The 17,452-nt window shown below is 36.7% G+C and overlaps 1 protein-coding gene across 9 annotated transcripts in view; it reads left to right on the top strand.

Moving 5' to 3' along the window:
• The window catches only part of NSD1 (nuclear receptor binding SET domain protein 1), a 147,569-nt gene that overhangs the window by 84,718 nt on the left and 45,399 nt on the right, over positions 1-17,452 (top strand). For all 9 annotated transcript variants that reach the window (XM_045797579.2, XM_045798120.2, XM_045797888.2 and 6 more), the window contains 4 exons: positions 10,130-10,254; positions 12,845-13,115; positions 14,335-14,444; positions 16,377-16,452. In XM_045797579.2, coding sequence (XP_045653535.2) covers positions 10,130-10,254; positions 12,845-13,115; positions 14,335-14,444; positions 16,377-16,452 — 582 coding nt within the window. The remainder of the gene's footprint in view (positions 1-10,129; positions 10,255-12,844; positions 13,116-14,334; positions 14,445-16,376; positions 16,453-17,452) is intronic.

The raw sequence follows: 17,452 nt of genomic DNA, 5'->3' as shown, positions 1-17,452 counted from the left end.
GCAAATATCTCTTTGAGATCACATTTTCTTTTCTTTTAGATGAATGCCAGAATTGGAATGGATCATTATAATTCTATTTTTAGTACTTTGAGGAAACTTCCTGCTTGTTTTCCATAGTGGCTACACCATTTTGTAATCCTACCAAGAGTGCTCTTAGTGTTTCAATTTCCTCACATCCTCACCAGCACTTGTTATTTTATTTTTTTTACAGTGGCCATCCTAACAGGTATAAGGTGGTAGCTCATTGTGGTTTTGATTTGCATTTCCCCAATGATCAGTGATGTTGAGGATCTTTTCATATCCTTATTAGCCTTTTGTATATCTTTTTGTGTATCTTTGAAGAAATATCGCTCCAGGTACTTTGACCATTTTTGGAATTGGGTTGTTTTGTTACTGAATTGTAGGATTCCTCCCTTCCTTTCTTTTTTCTTTCTTCTTTATTCCCCTTTTTGATATATGGTTTGCAGATATTTTCTTTCATTTTGTAGGTTGTCTTTTCACTATGTTAATTGTTTCCTTTGCTGTGCAGAAGATTTTAAGCTTGATGCATTCCAGTTTGTCTTATTTTTGCTTTTATTATCTGTGCTTTTGGTATCCTATCAAGTAAATCATTGCTCATTTTAGTCATGAATCAAATCTTTCCCCTTGTTTTCTTCTGGAGTGTTACAGTTTCAGATCTTAGATTTAGGCATCTGATCCATTTTGAGTTAATTTTTGTATATGATGTAAGATAAGGACCAATCTTTCGTTTGCATGTGGATATCCACCTTTCCCAGAACCATTTATTGATGAGACCATCCTTTCCCCATTGTGTAGTCTTAGCACACTGGTCAAGGATAATTTGACCATACTGGAGTTTATTTCTGTGTTCTTCATTTTGTTGCATTGACCTACATGTCTGTCATTATGGCAATATCATATTGGAATGTAGCTTTATAATATATTTTGAAGAACAGATGTATTTGTTCTTTGCCAAGATTGTTTTTTGGCTATTTGGTGTCCATTAAGATTCCATGTGAATTTTAGGATTTTTTTTTTTTCCTGTTTCTGCAAAAAAAATGCCACTGGGAGTTTGGTAGGAAGTACCTGGCTGTCTCAGTTTGTAGAACATGTGACTTTTGATCTCAGGGTCATGAGTTCAAGCTGCATGTTGGGCCTAGAGCTTACTTTAAAAAAAAAAGTGTTGAGGGACACCTGAGTGGTTCAGTGGGTGGTTAAGCGTCTGACTCTTGGTTTTGGCTCAGGTTATGATCTCATGGGTTTGTGAGATGGAGCACTCAAGCTGGAGCACAGCCGGAGTCTGCGTCAAGATTCCCTCCTTCTGCCTACCCCCCCCCCCCCCCCCCGGCTTGTGTGCACGTGCACTCTCTCTCTCAAATAAATCTTTAAAAAAAAGTGTTGAATTTTGTCAAGGCCTTTTCTGCATCTGTTGAGATAGTCATGTGATTTTCTTCATTTTGGTAACATTTGTATTACATTTATTTTTTTATATGTTGAATCATCTTTCCATCCATCCCAGGGGTGAATCCCACTTGCTCATGGTGTATAATCCTTTTAGTGTGCGGTTGTTGAATTCAGTTTGCTAATATTTGTTGAGGATTTTTGCAGCAATGTTTATAAGGAATATTGGTTTACATTTTTTTTAATAAGTATATCTGTCTGTCTTTGGTTTCAAAGTAATGCTCTCTCATAAAATGAGTTTGGAAATGTTCTCTCCTCCTCAGTTTTTTGGAAGAATTTGACAAGGTTTGGCATTAATTCTTTTTTAGATGCTTGGTAGATTTCTCCAATGGAGCCGTCTCATCCTGGGCTTTTCTCATTTGGGAGGTTTTTGATGACTGGTTTAATCTCCTTACTAATTCAAATTTTGTATTTCTTCATGACTCAGTCTTGGTAGATGGTTATATTCTAGGTTATCCAGTTTGTTGGCATGCAGTTCATAGTAGTTGCTTATAATTCTTTCGCTTCTGTGGTATCAGTTGAAATGACTCTAGTTTCTGGTTTTAGTTATTTGTGTCTTTTTTTCCTTGGTTAATGTAGCTAAGCCAGAAGTCAAAAGTCACACACTTAACTACCTGAGCCACCCCAGGCACTCCTGGAGATTTATTTTGACCCTTGATGAGGGCCAAGTTTCCCTGTTTCTTTGTGTACTTGATTTTTTTCCCCCTGAGTTTTATGCATTTGAATAACAACCACTTCTAGTCTTTAGGGATTGGCTTCAGACGAGGAAGGGCTTTCACCAGTCACCTCAGCTGGATGTTCTGGGGATCTCTGGATCCTTTTTTGGAGCGTGGGCTTCTTTGGACTTGTACAGCTAATTTCCTGATTAGGGAATTCTGTGCATTTATTTTTCAGGGGCTTGTAATCTTGCTCCCTCTAGTGTTTTTCTGCAGTACTGAAGGTTTTTGTGTTACTGCAACAATCTTTCTCACTGTTTTCATTCTCAGTGGCTCCCAGGTATGCAAAGAGGACTGGCTTCCCATTTGCTCTCAAAAGCAGGCAAGACAGGTACTAGTCCCTTGGGCAGTTCTCCAGAAATCCAGATTGCCAAATGCTGGCTCCACTCTTTAACCTTTTTTTTGTAGAAAGATGCATAAGTTTAGTACCTTCTGATCTCACCAAGCTGTGCTGGCCTTTGACTACCTCATTCCAGGCCATCTGGTTCCTCAGCATGCTGCCCATTCTCTGCCTTGTTTTCAGCAACCCTCAGGAATCCAAACTGTGGGTTCTGTTAATGGTCCCAGTCGTCTTATTCTGGTCTCTTGGGCAGCCCTGTGAAAAGCTGGTATGTTGGAAACAAGCTCCCCATCCCCAAATCCCCCTTTCCCCCAATCCTTGAGAGGAGCTTATCTGTGCCTGCATTGGGAGTAGCAATCTCAGATAAAGTGAATTGGCTCTTTTTAAAGCCATTTCCAATGCAGTAGTTCTTGTCTTTGGACTTCCCTGGGGGTACTACAACTTCCTAACTGGTTTCTAGAGTACTCAAAAAGGTATTTTGGTGCGTCTACTGTTACTTTGGTGTCCCTGTGAGTGAAATTGTGTAGGGGCTCTCATTCTGCCATCTTGCTGTTGGCATTCTTTCTTCATGTCTTTTTTTTTTTTTTAAAGATTTTATTTTCAGATAGAGAGCGCACATGCGTGCAAAAGCGGGGGCGGGGTGGGAGGATGGGCAGAGGGAGAGAGGGACTCCAAGGAGAACTTGGGCTGAGTGCAGAGCCCAGCGCCAGGCTCCATCCCATAACCCTGAGATCACAACCTGAGCCGAAACTGAGAGCTGGACACTTAACTGTGCCACCCAGGCCATCCCTGTTTCATGTCTTTTTAATGGCAAATAACACTCCATTGTATGAACAAACCATATTTTAGTCTTTCATCAACTGTGATAGACATTTGGGTTTTTTCCACTTCTTGGCTTTAATGAATAATGGTATTATCTGAACATTGTGTGCAGTGTTTTGTGTGGCTATATTTTCATTTCTACTGTTTATATATTTAGGAGCAGAATTGCTGGGTCATTTGGTAATTATATATATATATATATATATATATATATATATATATATAAAACTTTTGAAGAACTCCCAGAATGTTTTGGCAAAGGTGTTTTGCCATTTTACGTTCATATTAGCAATATAGGAGGGCTCCAGTTTCTCTGCCTCTTTACTCGCACCTGTTTGGAATAGCTGTCCTGGTCAGTGTCATGTGGTATTTCATTATTGTGCATTGATTTTCATTTCCCTGAAGGCTGTTGAGATTAAGCATCTTTTTTTTTTTTTTTAAGATTTTATTTATTTATTTGTCAGAGAGAGCACAAGCAGGCAGAGCAACAGGCAGAGGGAGAAGCAGCAGGCTCCCCGCAGAGCAAGGAACCCTGTGGGTGACTTGATTTCAGGGGGACCCTGGGATCACGACCAGGGCTGAAGGCAGACGCTTAACCAGCTAAGCCACGCGGGCAACCCTAAGCATCTCTTCATGTATTTAGTGGTCTCATGTAAATCTTTTGCAGAAATATCTGTCTGGATCCTTTGCCTGTTTTTTAACTGGGCTGTTTGTCTCTTTATTATTTAATTGTAAGAATTCTTTACATGGTGTAAATTTAAGTATTGATATGATTCACAAATATTCCATTTAGTGGGTTAACCATTTCCAATTTTGATTATATATTTTGAAGCACAAGTGTTTTTAATTTGGATGAAGTCTAGTTTGTGTTTTCCTTGGTTGCTTGTGCTTTTGTGTCATGTCTGTGTAACCATTGCCTAATCCAGTTGTCTCGGCACCATTTATGTTAAAAAGCATATTATTTTCCCATTGAATGGTCTTGGGATCTTAGCTGAAAATCATTTGACCATAAATGTGATGATTTATTTCTGGGCCCTCAACTCCTTTCTTTTGATACATATGTCTTATCTTTATGTCAGTACCACAAAGTCTTAATTACCCTGTCTTTACAGTAGTTAATTATTATAGTTTTGAAATTGGAAAGTATTAATCCTCCACCTTTGTTCAAGATTGTTTGGCTTTTCTGGGTCTTTCGCATTTCCATTTTAATTTTAGGACCAGTGTGTTCATTGCTGCAGGGTTGTACTGGATCTGTATGTCAGTTTGGGCAGTGTTGCTATTGTTAACAATATTGAGTTTTCTAAACTATACACAAGGGATGGCTTTCCATTAATTTAGTTGTGTTTCATTTATTTCAATGATGTTTTGTAGTTTTCTGTGTATAAGTCTTATGCTACTTTTATTTACTTTGTTCCTAAGTATTTTATTGTTTTTAAAAAATTTTGGTTTTGGTGCTATTATAAATGAAATCGTTTTCTTAATGTCATTCTTAGGTTGCTTATTGCAAGTATACAGAAATATAGTTGATATTTGTGTGTTGATTTTGCATGTTGCAACCTTGCTGAACCCATTTTTTTTAGTTCTGATTGTTTTATTGTGAATTCCTTAGGATTTTCTATGTACATGATCATGTCATCAACTAATGTAGTTTTACTTCATCCTTTCTAATCTGGATGTCTTTTATTTTTTTTTCTTGCCTAATTGCCCTAGCTAGAGCCTCCAGTACATTGTTAAACATAAGTGGAGTAAACAGGCATTTTTGTCTTGTTCCTGGTCTTAGGGCGAAAGCATCCAGACTTATATTAACTGTGATGTTAGCTATGACTTTGAAAGATGGCCTTTCAGGTTGAGAAAGTTCCCTTACATACTTCATTTGTTAGATGGTTTTCCTATGTCTGTTGAGATGATCATTCCTTTTTGCTCCCTTTATTCTGTTAACATGATTTATTAATTACATGGATTGATTTTCTTATGGGAGCTGCAAATCTACAGGAGGACCAGTCACCACTTCTCAAGAACTTATTCTCCCTCCTGCTCCCCTTCTGCTTTGTGCCAGAGCACCTTTCCTTGTGGTCTTGTGTAGGTTTGGACATGGCGTACTTTTGCTTCATTGTGATAGAGTCCTTTGGAGCATTAGTTTATTCTCTTTTAAACTTCTGCCCCTTACACTTTAGCAGGATCACAAAAAAGCCCTCAGGACAAAATCCATTTCAGTACTATATTTCTCTGGGTTATTTGTTAGTTTTTGGTTTGTAGTTCTTCACAGTCTTGTCAGTGCTTTGCTGACAAATTTTTAAAATACTTTATACAGCATTTTGTTTGTTTTAAAAGGAGGTTGAACTCAGTAACTTAACTATTATTATGAAGAGATGTTTGGATTTTTGCCCTTTTTACCCCCCTTCCTTTAACTTTTTGCCTCTGAGATTTCAGATCTAGGAAAGTAGATGTACGACAAGGGCTAATAATGTGTAGTGAGGAATGATGTTGCTGTTAGTACTGTAGTCCTTTAGGAAAATTCACCATTTTGATGAAAAAAAGAAAACTTTGTAATTTGGTCTTGAAAAGACTTAACTTTTTAAAAAAATGAACTTTATTCAATAAAGTTGAATATAGTCAACTTTATATACCATAAGGTTCACACGTTTTAAATGCATAAGGAAGTGATTTTTAGTAAATTTGTTGAGTTGTGCAACCATCCCCATAAATCAGTTTTAGAACATTTCTTCTACCCATTAAGATTCTTCTATCCCATTTATGGTTAGTCTGTTTGTACTCCCAGCCCAGCAACCACTAATCCACCACTACCCCCACTCCCATTTGCCTTTTTGGACATTTCATATTAATGGAATCATACAATATGTGACCTTTTATGTCTTGCTCTTTTCATTTAGCATAATGTCTCTGGTTTTGTGGTTTATCCATATTGTAGCATATATCAATATTTTGTTTTTTATTGCTGAGTAGTATTCCTGGGCACAAGTATACCACATTTTATGTATCTGTTCTTCAGTTGGTAAACATTTGGGACTGATTTAACCTTTTGGATATTTTATTATTTTAGCTGGTTTATATACACATTCTGTAGTCTAAAAAGATACTGCTAAACTTTCCTGTATGAGTAATTTATATCCATATTTTACAACAGGTTCTGTCTCTGTGCTAGGAATTGATGTGTATTTGCCAAGAAATTTGGTGATGGTTATATTTTGGCCCCTGCTCTGTTTCATAGTTGCTCTGTGCCATGTATTGAGTTTTGCATGATTTACTCATCTCTCTGTTAGCTTTTGTAATTTTCTCCCTTTTAATACTGAAGGACTAAAACTTAGTGTGAGAACTTATTCTGTGAGAGAAATGAACCCAAAGACAGAGTGGGGGACAGTAGTTTCAGGAGGAAAGGGAGAGGACGGATTAGCCCATGGAACCTTCTAAGAAGACAGAACATAACCTGTCTAGGACTGAGATATAATTAATGTGGGGAGGTAGTGATGGATGGGGGGCTGTGAAGGGGTGGGGTAGGATAAGGGATCTGATGATATGATAGCATAGGGATTTGTTTTAGTAAAAAGAACCCAGTGGTTTTGGAGCGTGGGGAGATTTTGGTTGGAATCATGGCCTTGCAACTTAAGTAGTGGACTAACTTGAGTGGGCTTAGGCAAGGCACTTTCCTCTTTGAGCTTCAGTTACTTTTTTTTTTAAGACTATTTTTTTAAGTAATCCCTACACCAGTATGGGGATCAGACTTAGAACCCTGAGATCAAGAGTCTCGCTCTACTGACTGAGCCAGCCAGGCGCCTCTCAGTTACATTTTTTATAAAATGGTGATGTCATCACTTACCTTGAAGTGAAGATGAGAAATTCATGAATGTTAAATGGCTGAACCGTGACTTGCCTGCACATAGTAAACCCGTGTTATTCCCTGTCATTTTTTGGTCTTAATTGTGTTGGAAAATGTCTTTAGTGTTTGAAAATTTGGATGCTATCTGATGGGAATATATTAAAGGCATAATCTATTTGCCTCAGAGCATAAAGTTATTACCTATTAACTGTCACAGTTATATGCACAGATGCATATACTTATTTCAAGATGTATTTTGTCTTTTCTCCAAGAGAGTTTTTTAAACATTTTTATTTGAGGGGAACATTTTAAGTAATTGTTTGGCTGATGGTTTTAACTTCTTCTGAAATACTTGCTTTGGGAAGAACTCACAGGTTTATTGTCTAAAACTGAGAAGTTTGGAAAATTGCATTGGTCGAAAGGTTTAACAAGCCCCATAATTATATTGGGAGCTATGTATGTATATAATTTTGATAACAATTTCAGCCTCTGCCCTTAACTTTCTATTTTTCTATTAATACTTTTATTTTTTTAGAGCAGTTTTAGGTTTCTAGCAAAATTGAGAAGGCACAGAGATTTTCTATATACCCTTTCCACACACATGCACAACCTTACTATCAACATCCCCCCTGGAGTGGTACATTTGTTAAAATTGATGAATCTACATTGACACATTATAATCACCCAAAGCCCACAGTTTACTTTAGGGTTCATTCTTGGTGTTGTACATTCTTTGGGTTTGGACAAATACATAATATCATGATTATGGTATCATACAGAGTATTTTCACTGCGGTAAAAATCCTCTGTGTTCTGCTTATCTGTCCCTCTCTCCATCCCATGTGCTTCCCCCCCCCACCCCGTCCCCTGGTAACCACTTTTTATGGTCTTCATAGTTTTTCCTTTTCCAGAATGTATGTGTGTAATCATATAGTATGTATATAGCCTTTTCACATTGGCTTTTTTACTTGGTAATATGCATTTAGTGTCCTCCATATCTTTTTCATGGCTTGATACCTCATCTCTTTTTAGTGCTGAATAATGTTCTATTGTCTGTACATACCACAGTTTATTTATCCATTCACCTATGTCGTGGTTGCTTCTAAGTTTTGATAATTATGAATAAAGCTGCTTTAAAAATCCATGTGCAGGTTTTTGGGTGAATATAAGTTTTCCACTCCTTTTATATTAGATATAAATAAACTAAGTGGTATATTACTACTATTACTACTATGAAATTACAGTAGTTAGAATTAGAAAAAAATTATTTTTCATATCTCATACTAACAAAGTTTTATGGCTTTTTTCCATATGTGCTATCTAAGGAGTCAAAGCCTTTTCCAAGTTCACTGTGCCTGTGATCTGACCTTTTCCTTTTGGTCTCAACTTTTGCATTTCTTTGATTGAAAGAACACCAGTAGTCCTCATTCAGCTGAGGCAGAAATAGTTTCCTCTGAGAGCATTGTGTCATAAAAACCTCTTATCTCATGAGTAGACTATAACCCTACATTCTGTATGCATTAGCTTTAGCTCCCAAAGACCTTATAAAATGACTAAAGCTTGTTAAACTGGGACAAAGTTTTATTGGGAAATTATAGTAGATACTTGTTTTACCATTAATTCAAAGAAAAATGGTATGATACTTTGAAATTTTGACCGTAAAACATGACAATTTTTTTTTCCTAAAAGGTACCCCAAACTCTGTTTGTTTTTGTCTTATTTTCTGTCTTCGGCATACATGCCGTATACTTTTTATGTCAGTGAGTTAATGGTATACATGTAATTAATTATATTTTTTTAATGATTCTTTTTTTTTTTTTAAAGATTTTATTTATTTATTCGACAGAGATAGAGACAGCCAGCGAGAGAGGGAACACAAGCAGGGGGAGTGGGAGAGGAAGAAGCAGGCTCATAGCAGAGGAGCCTGATGTGGGGCTCGATCCCATAACGCCGGGATCACGCCCTGAGCCGAAGGCAGACGCTTAACCGCTGTGCCACCCAGGCGCCCCTATTTTTTTAATGATTCTATTTAGAAATATTCCTCAGTTTTCTAATGTGAAACTCACATCACAATCATGATATGAAATGTGTGTAAAGTGCTTTTGAAATTCACATGGTAGTACTGATTAGGTAAATATTCTGTCAGAACTATCTGTCTAGTATTCTGCATAATCCAGAGAGATGTTATTAAAATAACTTAACAGTATATTTTTTGAATTTGCTTGATTTAGACTTTGTTTTATTTTATTAAAGATTTTATTTATTAGGGGCGCCTGGATGGCTCAGTTGTTAAGCGTCTGCCTTTGGCTCAGGGCGTGATCCCGGTGGTCTGGGATCGAGCCCCACATCGGGCTCCTCGGCTGGGAGCCTGCTTCTTCCTCTCCCACTCCCCCTGCTTATGTTCTCTCTCTCGCTGGCTGTCTCTCTTTGTCAAATACATAAATAAAATCTTAAAAAAAAAAAGATTTTATTTATTAGAGAGAGAATGGGAGACCACGAGGCAGGGGGTAGGCAGAGGGAGAGGGAGAAGCAGACTCCCCCCTGAGCAGGGACCCCGACACGGGGCTTGATCCCAGGACGTTGGGATCGTGACCTAGGCCGAAGGCAGATGCTTAACTGAGCCACCCAAGTGCCCCTAGACTATATTTTAATGTTAGCTGTATCTGTCACTATGGGACACTAGGTAGTTTCAGTTTAACTTTTTTTTTTTTAATTTTTAAATCTTTTCCTTAACTTCAGATGGGCTGTGTACATGTGTGTAGAGCAACAAAAGTCTCTTCGCTCTCAACTTCTGCATATGACAAACCATAGGAAATCACTTCTAGCCTCTTGGAGCTTAAGCAGTGTTTTTGAGGGTTTCCCATCTCTGTATCTTTGAGAGTGCAGAGATGGTTGCATGAAAGCAGTGGGCTTTCCTCTAACTTTGGTTAATACGAACTTGTTTCTCCTCTTTTAGCTGTGCGGTCAGAGAAGAAACGCCTTAGGAAGCCAAGCAAGTGGCTTCTAGAATATACAGAAGAATATGATCAGATATTTGCTCCTAAGAAAAAACAAAAGAAGGTGCAGGAACAGGTACACAAGGTATGTTTCAACATTTCAATAGTCTTTTCATCGGTACTTTTAGGATTTTGCAGTTTTGCCTTCAATATCATGTTTTGTCTGCATGAGACAATAATTTCCTTAACTGGGATCTTGCTTTTTCCATTTCTTACCTCCAGCTTTTGGTACTACTTAGAGTATACACGAAATGTATAAATGACACTATGCACTGTGTGTAACATGTATGTGTATAAACTTTTTTCTCCCTTTGCTTTCAGATAGTAATGATTTAAGAATATTATGACAATATTTATTAAATTTGTAGAATTTATTTTATTTATTAAATATTTATTAAATATTTATTAAAATTGTAGAATATAAAATATGGTAGATCATAATTTTTCATTTTTATTTTTTTTTAAGATTTATTTATTTGAGAGAGAGAGTATGGAGGGGAGGGCCAGAAGGAGAGGGAAAGAGAATCTGAAGCAGACTCTGTGCTGAATACGGAGCCCCATGTGGGGCTCGATCTCACGTCCCTAAGATCATGACCTGAGCCAAAACCAAGATTAGAGGCTCAACTGACTGTGCCACTGAGGCACCCCAGGACTGTAATTTTTTAAACAGATATTATCGATACCTTATTTGCCTTATTTTTGAATTCAGTTGGTTTTTGTTTTGTTTTGTTTTTTGAATTTTTATTTAAGTAATCTCTACATCCAACCTGGGGCTCAAACTCATGACCCTGAGATCAAGAGTTGCACACACTTCCAACTGAGCCAGCCAGGCCCAGGCAGCCCTTAATTCAATTTTTTTAAGCTCAGTTACTTTAAAGTAAATTAGAGACATTTTACTTTCTATTCCTAAATAATATGTACCTCTAAAAAAGAGAACATTTTCTTTCATAAATGATTTAACTTTACTGTATCTTATAAGATCAGTTTATCTAATAACAACAAATCCATATTCAGATTTCCTCACTTGTCCTCTAACCTTTACATTTGATTTATTCATTCTAGGACTACACATTATATCTGGTTGTTACATTTCTTAAATTTCTTTAAATCCAGAACAGTCCCCCTTTTTTCATTACCCTATCTATTGAAGTAATGAGACTAATACCTTTACAGTATCCCCCTTCTAGATTTGTATGACTGCTTCTTCATATGTTTCACTAAACTCATTCTCTATCTTCCTTGTTATGTGGAAATTATAACTAACAATTTGATGGATTCAAGTTAAACAGTTTTAGCTAGATTAAATTAAAGGTGCTACTGTGTCATATATTGCATGGCATTAGAAGTTGTCCACAGTCCTGACTGATTTCCTTTAAGTCCTTTTGCTCTCTTTGATCAAGAAGCAGAATGTCGGGTTCCTGGGTGGCTCAGTTGGTTGATTGTCTGACTCTTGGTTTCAGCTCAGTCATGATCTCAGGATCCTGGCATCAAGCCCATACATCCAGGCTGCATGCTCAGCCGGAAGCCTACTTTTCTGCTTCCCTTCTTCTCCCCTGCTTGCAGGCTCTCTCTGTCTCAAAAATAAATAAATAAAATAAAATAAATCTTTAAATAAAACAATGAAGCAGTATGTGTGTAATTACTTTGACTTCAAAAGAATATCCTCTTCTCTATCCACCATTTCCCTGATGGTTTTTAAAAATCAGTTGAAGAATCCCTGCCTTTATCAATAATTTCATTAGGGATTATGAAATGAAACCTTTCAGATTTTATTATTTCTTCTACTTGCATTAGCTGGTGAGCTCTCTCATTAACTGAACACTTTATTGTCTTGATATACATGAAAGGACGCATAAATGCTTATTTCTTTCCTAACTTAACATGGGAATTTATTATTAGCTGCTTTATTGATGACATATTACAAAATCTTTTGTGGGTGGGGAGGATTATCACTATAGCCTTAATGAATTTTTATAGCTTTAGTGTATCTCAACTGCATTTTTTCCCTTTTTAAAAATTCATAGTAAAATATATATAACAAAAGTTATAATTTAGGTATACAGTTCTGTGTGATTAAATACATTCACGTTGTTGTGAACCATCAACACCGTCCATCATCTCTAGAACTTTTTCATGTTCCCAAACTAAAACTCTGTACCTATTAAAAAATAACTTCCCACTTTACTCTCCCCTCAGCCTGGCAACCACCATTCTATTTATTTTCTTTATCTCCTCCTCCTTTTTTTTTTGGCGGGGGGGCAGTGAGAGAGCGCGCACGCATGCACGCATGTGGGGTGGAGGAAGGGCAGAGGGCAAGAATCTTAAGCAGGCTCTAATTGTAGCACAGAGCCCAGTGCGGGGCTCAGTCTCATGACCCTGAGATCATGACCTGAGCCAAAATCAAGAGTCAGATGCTTAACTGACTGAGCCACCCAGGCTCTCCCATTCTGTTTTCTGTCTCTCTGAATTTTACTGTTCTAGGTAAACCTCATATATGTAGAATCATACAGTATTTGTCCTTTAGTATATGGATTCTTTTACTTAGCGTCATATCTCCAAGGTTCATCCATGTTGTAGCATGTGTCAGAATATCTTTTCTAAGTGCATTATTCTTTTTGACTCTGAAATTATAGCAACTTTGGTCTATGGATTCTACTTTTATTTTTTGCCGTTAGGTAAGTTCCCGCTGTGAAGAGGAAAGCCTTTTAGCCCGATGTCGATCTAGTGCTCAGAACAAGCAGGTGGATGAGAATTCTTTGATTTCAACCAAAGAAGAGCCTCCAGTTCTTGAAAGGGAGGCTCCATTTTTGGAAGGGCCCTTGGCTCAGTCAGAACTTGGAGGTGGACATGCTGAGTTGCCACAGCTGACCTTGTCTGTGCCTGTGGCCCCGGAAGTCTCTCCACGGCCTGCCCTTGAGTCTGAGGAATTGCTAGTTAAAACACCAGGTAAGATGGGGATGGGGTCTCAGAATATAAGTAGATAACGATTTTAGCATTTTGTGATGAGAAGCCAATAGTGAATCCTGTACATTAAACTACCCACTTTTGTCCTGGGAAATCCTGAAAGTGCTGGCTAATTGGATATAGTTAATGACCACGAATTGGTGGTACACTGTCCAGAAGACGTGTTTTAAAAACAACTCTCCTTACTCCACTGTTACTCTTCATGATTGCTGATAAGCCACAGTGTGAGTCAACACTCAGGATAGCAGGGTTTGGGGATGTGTAGTACACACTAATAAACACATGAAATTTATGCTTCAGATATTGGGTCTATCAATTCTTGTGTTACTTAGGAAGTTGTTTAACCTCTGAACCTATTCCTTCTTTTATAAAATGGACGTCATAATGTAGTTTACCTGATACATTGTAAGTAGTTAAGTGTAAATATTCCCTTGAAGTTAATTACCGATTGCTTTTCACTTTATCATTCTTTATGTACATGTCACCTGGTGTGAGTTGAATCTAAATATACTGTCTCTGATTTACCTTCTGATTCTTGAATATTGTAGTCACCCAAGGAAAATTTTGGATGTAATTTTTTTTTATATTCCCAACAATAGCTTGTAATGGTACTCCTTTTATTTAAAAAAAATAAAGTACTCCAGTTGTGCTTATTAATCAAGTAAGACAGAACCAAAAAGACTTTAAAAATAGTAAAGATAGTTTTTATTTCATAATTTAGCATGTACTGAACTCTGTTATTAGGCTCTTCTATATGATTCTTAAGGACAGTCCTACAAAGTAAATGTGTTTTTTGTTTGTTTGGGAGCAGAATAAAAATTGTAACCCTGGTCCTGTTATGCCCAGCACTCAGGCTGTCTTCCACCGCACTTCTCCTTTTGTGCTTACTACCAATTAAGTGTTATAAAGATAGTTCTGCCCTTTTGATTTCTTCCTTAGTCCTTTTATGATATGTACATACACAGACATAAGAACATTTTCACATTGTGTCTGTATTGAGAATTGTTTTCCTGGTTTTTTTTAATGTTAACTAATATTTTAGAATAAATAAAGACATTCCTATCCTGTCCCTCCCCAGAAGATGATGAGGAAAACATAAAATATATGGCGACTCATTTTTCTGTGGCATATGAGTTGTTGTTTTTTTTTAAGTTTGTGCCCAATTTCTAAGCCATCTAATGAAAAGATAAATGCATTTCAGGAAATTATGAAAGTAAACGTCAGAGAAAACCAACTAAGAAACTTCTTGAATCCAATGATTTAGACCCTGGATTTATGCCCAAGAAAGGGGACCTTGGCCTTTCTAAAAAGGTATGTTATTTTAGTCAGTTCTAAAATACGATTAAACCATATGGAAATAGGGGATTTTAAAAATAAATCTTTTATTAATATTTAGCAACACTGTTGCACACATACATAGAAATTACAGAATGGCAGAGTACATTTGTCTGGTCTAAGAGATCCTATATTGAGAAGCTGTTTTGCATTTGTATGGACATGAGTATCAGTTGGTTTTAGATTTTCCTTTCAAATGAAAATGAAAAGAGCTTTTAAGATTGAGTAAAGTGTGTGTTTGTTGTCATTTCTTTTCTGGGATTAAAGCCTCTGACCTGCTTTCTACTTCACTTCTGTCTCTAGGAGCCACTAACCTACTCTTATCCCATTGTCTTGTCTCCATAACACCTCAGAAAAGACTCAGCTCAGTTATAAAGCAGGCAGAAACATTTGAACTTAAGTTTTTGAGTGTGCAAACATGGTTTTTATTGTCCAAGAAGACATCATTAAATAGTGGATGGAAATAGGAGGTTATTTTCCTGGATATTAATTTTTAGGAAACATCCTATTGCCCATATGTGTGAGGAATAACTCAGAGTAGGTGTTAGAAATTCAGTATTTAGGGTGCACAGGTTTCCTCTTAAAATTTTCTTTCTTTAGGGGAAAAATACAGATTGTAATCAAATCAAAAATAGAGTTTTGAGACTTCTTTCACTAGCTATAACGGCATCTATCATTTAATTCTATATTGAGGATCCTGGTTTTTGTTTTTATCAGAGTTATTCAGCCATCTGGATTAGCATGTAAATGTAAAACTCTATTTATTTGTGTTTTTGTACCTCATTTTAAAGCCTGCATTATATCCTTTAATTCTTTTATTCTTTTCAAAGTCCATTTCCTAAGACGTGTCCTAGTAAGGCTATGATAGTTTCCTTCTGTAGTATTTTCTCTCCTGGCTTTGTCAGATCTTAGCCACTTGTAAGCCACTTGTGATAAATTTAGTAGTATTATAAAAGGTGAATTATTAAGGCTGTTGCATTACTGCTACAGGTGAGGTAATGACAAATTTTAAAGAAAATCAGAATTTAGGCCAGTTTAGTGATTGATTTTTTTTACCTGTTTTATTGAGATACAATTGACATACATCAGCTAGTGATTTGATTAATGTATATAGTGAGCATTTGGAATTCACTGCTGTATTTTAGCGTGTTTTGACCTCAGAATTTAGGGACTTTACAGCAAGAATAGCATCTGTTATGTTGACTTTTTGTGGCCACTAAATTTTGTTTTACAGTCCTGCTGAAGGATATTTTTATTGTAGAAGACATTTTCTGGGACTGGAACTAACTCATACAAACATTAGTAGGGGAATAAAATGTGTAGGAAATTATTTTTGATATCTGAGTGTTTTGAGTTTTAATGTTGTTTTCATTTCTATTAATCTACAGCCAATTAAATCAGAAAGGCATTCCATGATTCAGAGCTTTCTGGTGTATGTGCTGCTGAAGTGAGCACTGATTCAGAGCTTTTTAATATTTAGAATTCATCAAGTAAACAAACCTTTGTAAAATCTAATGGCTGTAAGTGCAGTTTTAAGAAGATAGATTTTAAACACAGGGTGGTATGGAATAGAACTGAGATGGTGCGTCTCTGGGAATATACCCTTTCTCTTTGTCTGCCACTCCAGTCAGAGCACCATTCTGCGTCTGCTTGATATAATGGGAGTCTCTGGTTAACCCCCCCACCCCAAAGGAGTGTGTGTTTGTATGAGTCTTTTAGAGCTGTGTTTTTTGTTATTTTGATGTTTTTCCATGTAGTTTCTGTTCAACCCATTATTATTAATACTGTTCATTTAATTGTCAGAGACAGAATTTCTGTATCTGTGATAATAGTTCAACTTTTGACATATAATATAAAGGATTTATTTTCTGTTCCTCTGTAAATCTGTTGCATTTTGTTTATTTGTAGTGTTATGAAGCTGGTCATTTGGAGAATGACATTAATGAATCACGTAATGCATCTCATTCTAAAGAGTATGGTGGAGGTGGGTATTTTTGAGATTAAAAAAAATGTAATACAAAGTAACTATGAAGCACCTTGTCAGCTAACTAGAAAAGTTGTTACATATGTAAGCAACAGCAGTGAGGTTGCAACTTTCAGACTTGTTTGCCCAAGGGGCACCTGGCTGGCTCAGTTGGAAGAGCAATGAGACTGTTGATCTCAGGGTCATGAGTTTGAGCCCCACAGGGGGTGTAGAGATTACTTAAAAATAAATAAATAAACTTAAAAAAAAGAAAAAGAAACTTGTTTGCCCTAAATATGCTTCCTAACAAGGTGCATGACACTAGAAAATTGGATGGTCATTTTCAGCTTTATGCTGAAATTAGTTACATGAAATTAAAATTATATTAGAGTAAGGAAGCGTTAGGAACAACAAAAAATCTGCTACTTAATTTTCTTATTAGATGATTCTCTTAACTGTAATCGTTACTTTCTTGGCTTTGATTCAGTTTTTATTCTATAGGACAGAAAATGTGGAATTTGAGTTGAAAGGGAAATTACAAGTCACCTAAGCCTATTTTTCACAAATAGTCTTAGTTTCTTTTGTCACATCTGTGATCTTTGGTGAGTGAGCATGTGCTTGAAAAAGAGAGCTTACATTTTGAGTGTGGTCCATGTGGTTGCTTCTTTTAAGGGCTTGGAAATCTTTTATTTTTTATATTTTATATATATTTTTTGAAGTTTATCTTATTTTTTATTTATTTAAAGATTTTATTTATTTATTTGACAGAGAGAGACAGCCAGCGAGAGAGGGAACACAAGCAGGGGGAGTGGGAGAGGAAGAAGCAGGCTCCCAGCAGCACAGAGAGCCCGTTGCGGGGCTCAATCCCAGAACCCTGGGATCACGCCCTGAGCCGAAGGCAGACACTTAACAACTGAGCCATACAGGCGCCCCTGAAGTTTATCTTATTTTTTTTAGAGAGAGTGTAAGCAGGGAGGGGCAGAGGGAGAAGGGGAGAGAAAAGTCCTAAGCAGGTTCTACT

The sequence above is a fragment of the Ursus americanus genome, chromosome 15, assembly GCF_024610735.1.
Source record: "Ursus americanus isolate L20-20 chromosome 15, mUrsAme1.1.p, whole genome shotgun sequence".
NCBI classification, from domain to species: Eukaryota; Metazoa; Chordata; class Mammalia; order Carnivora; family Ursidae; genus Ursus; species Ursus americanus.
The sequence above is the reverse complement of the archived record's forward strand: the minus strand, read 5'-3'. Positions and strand labels throughout refer to the sequence as shown.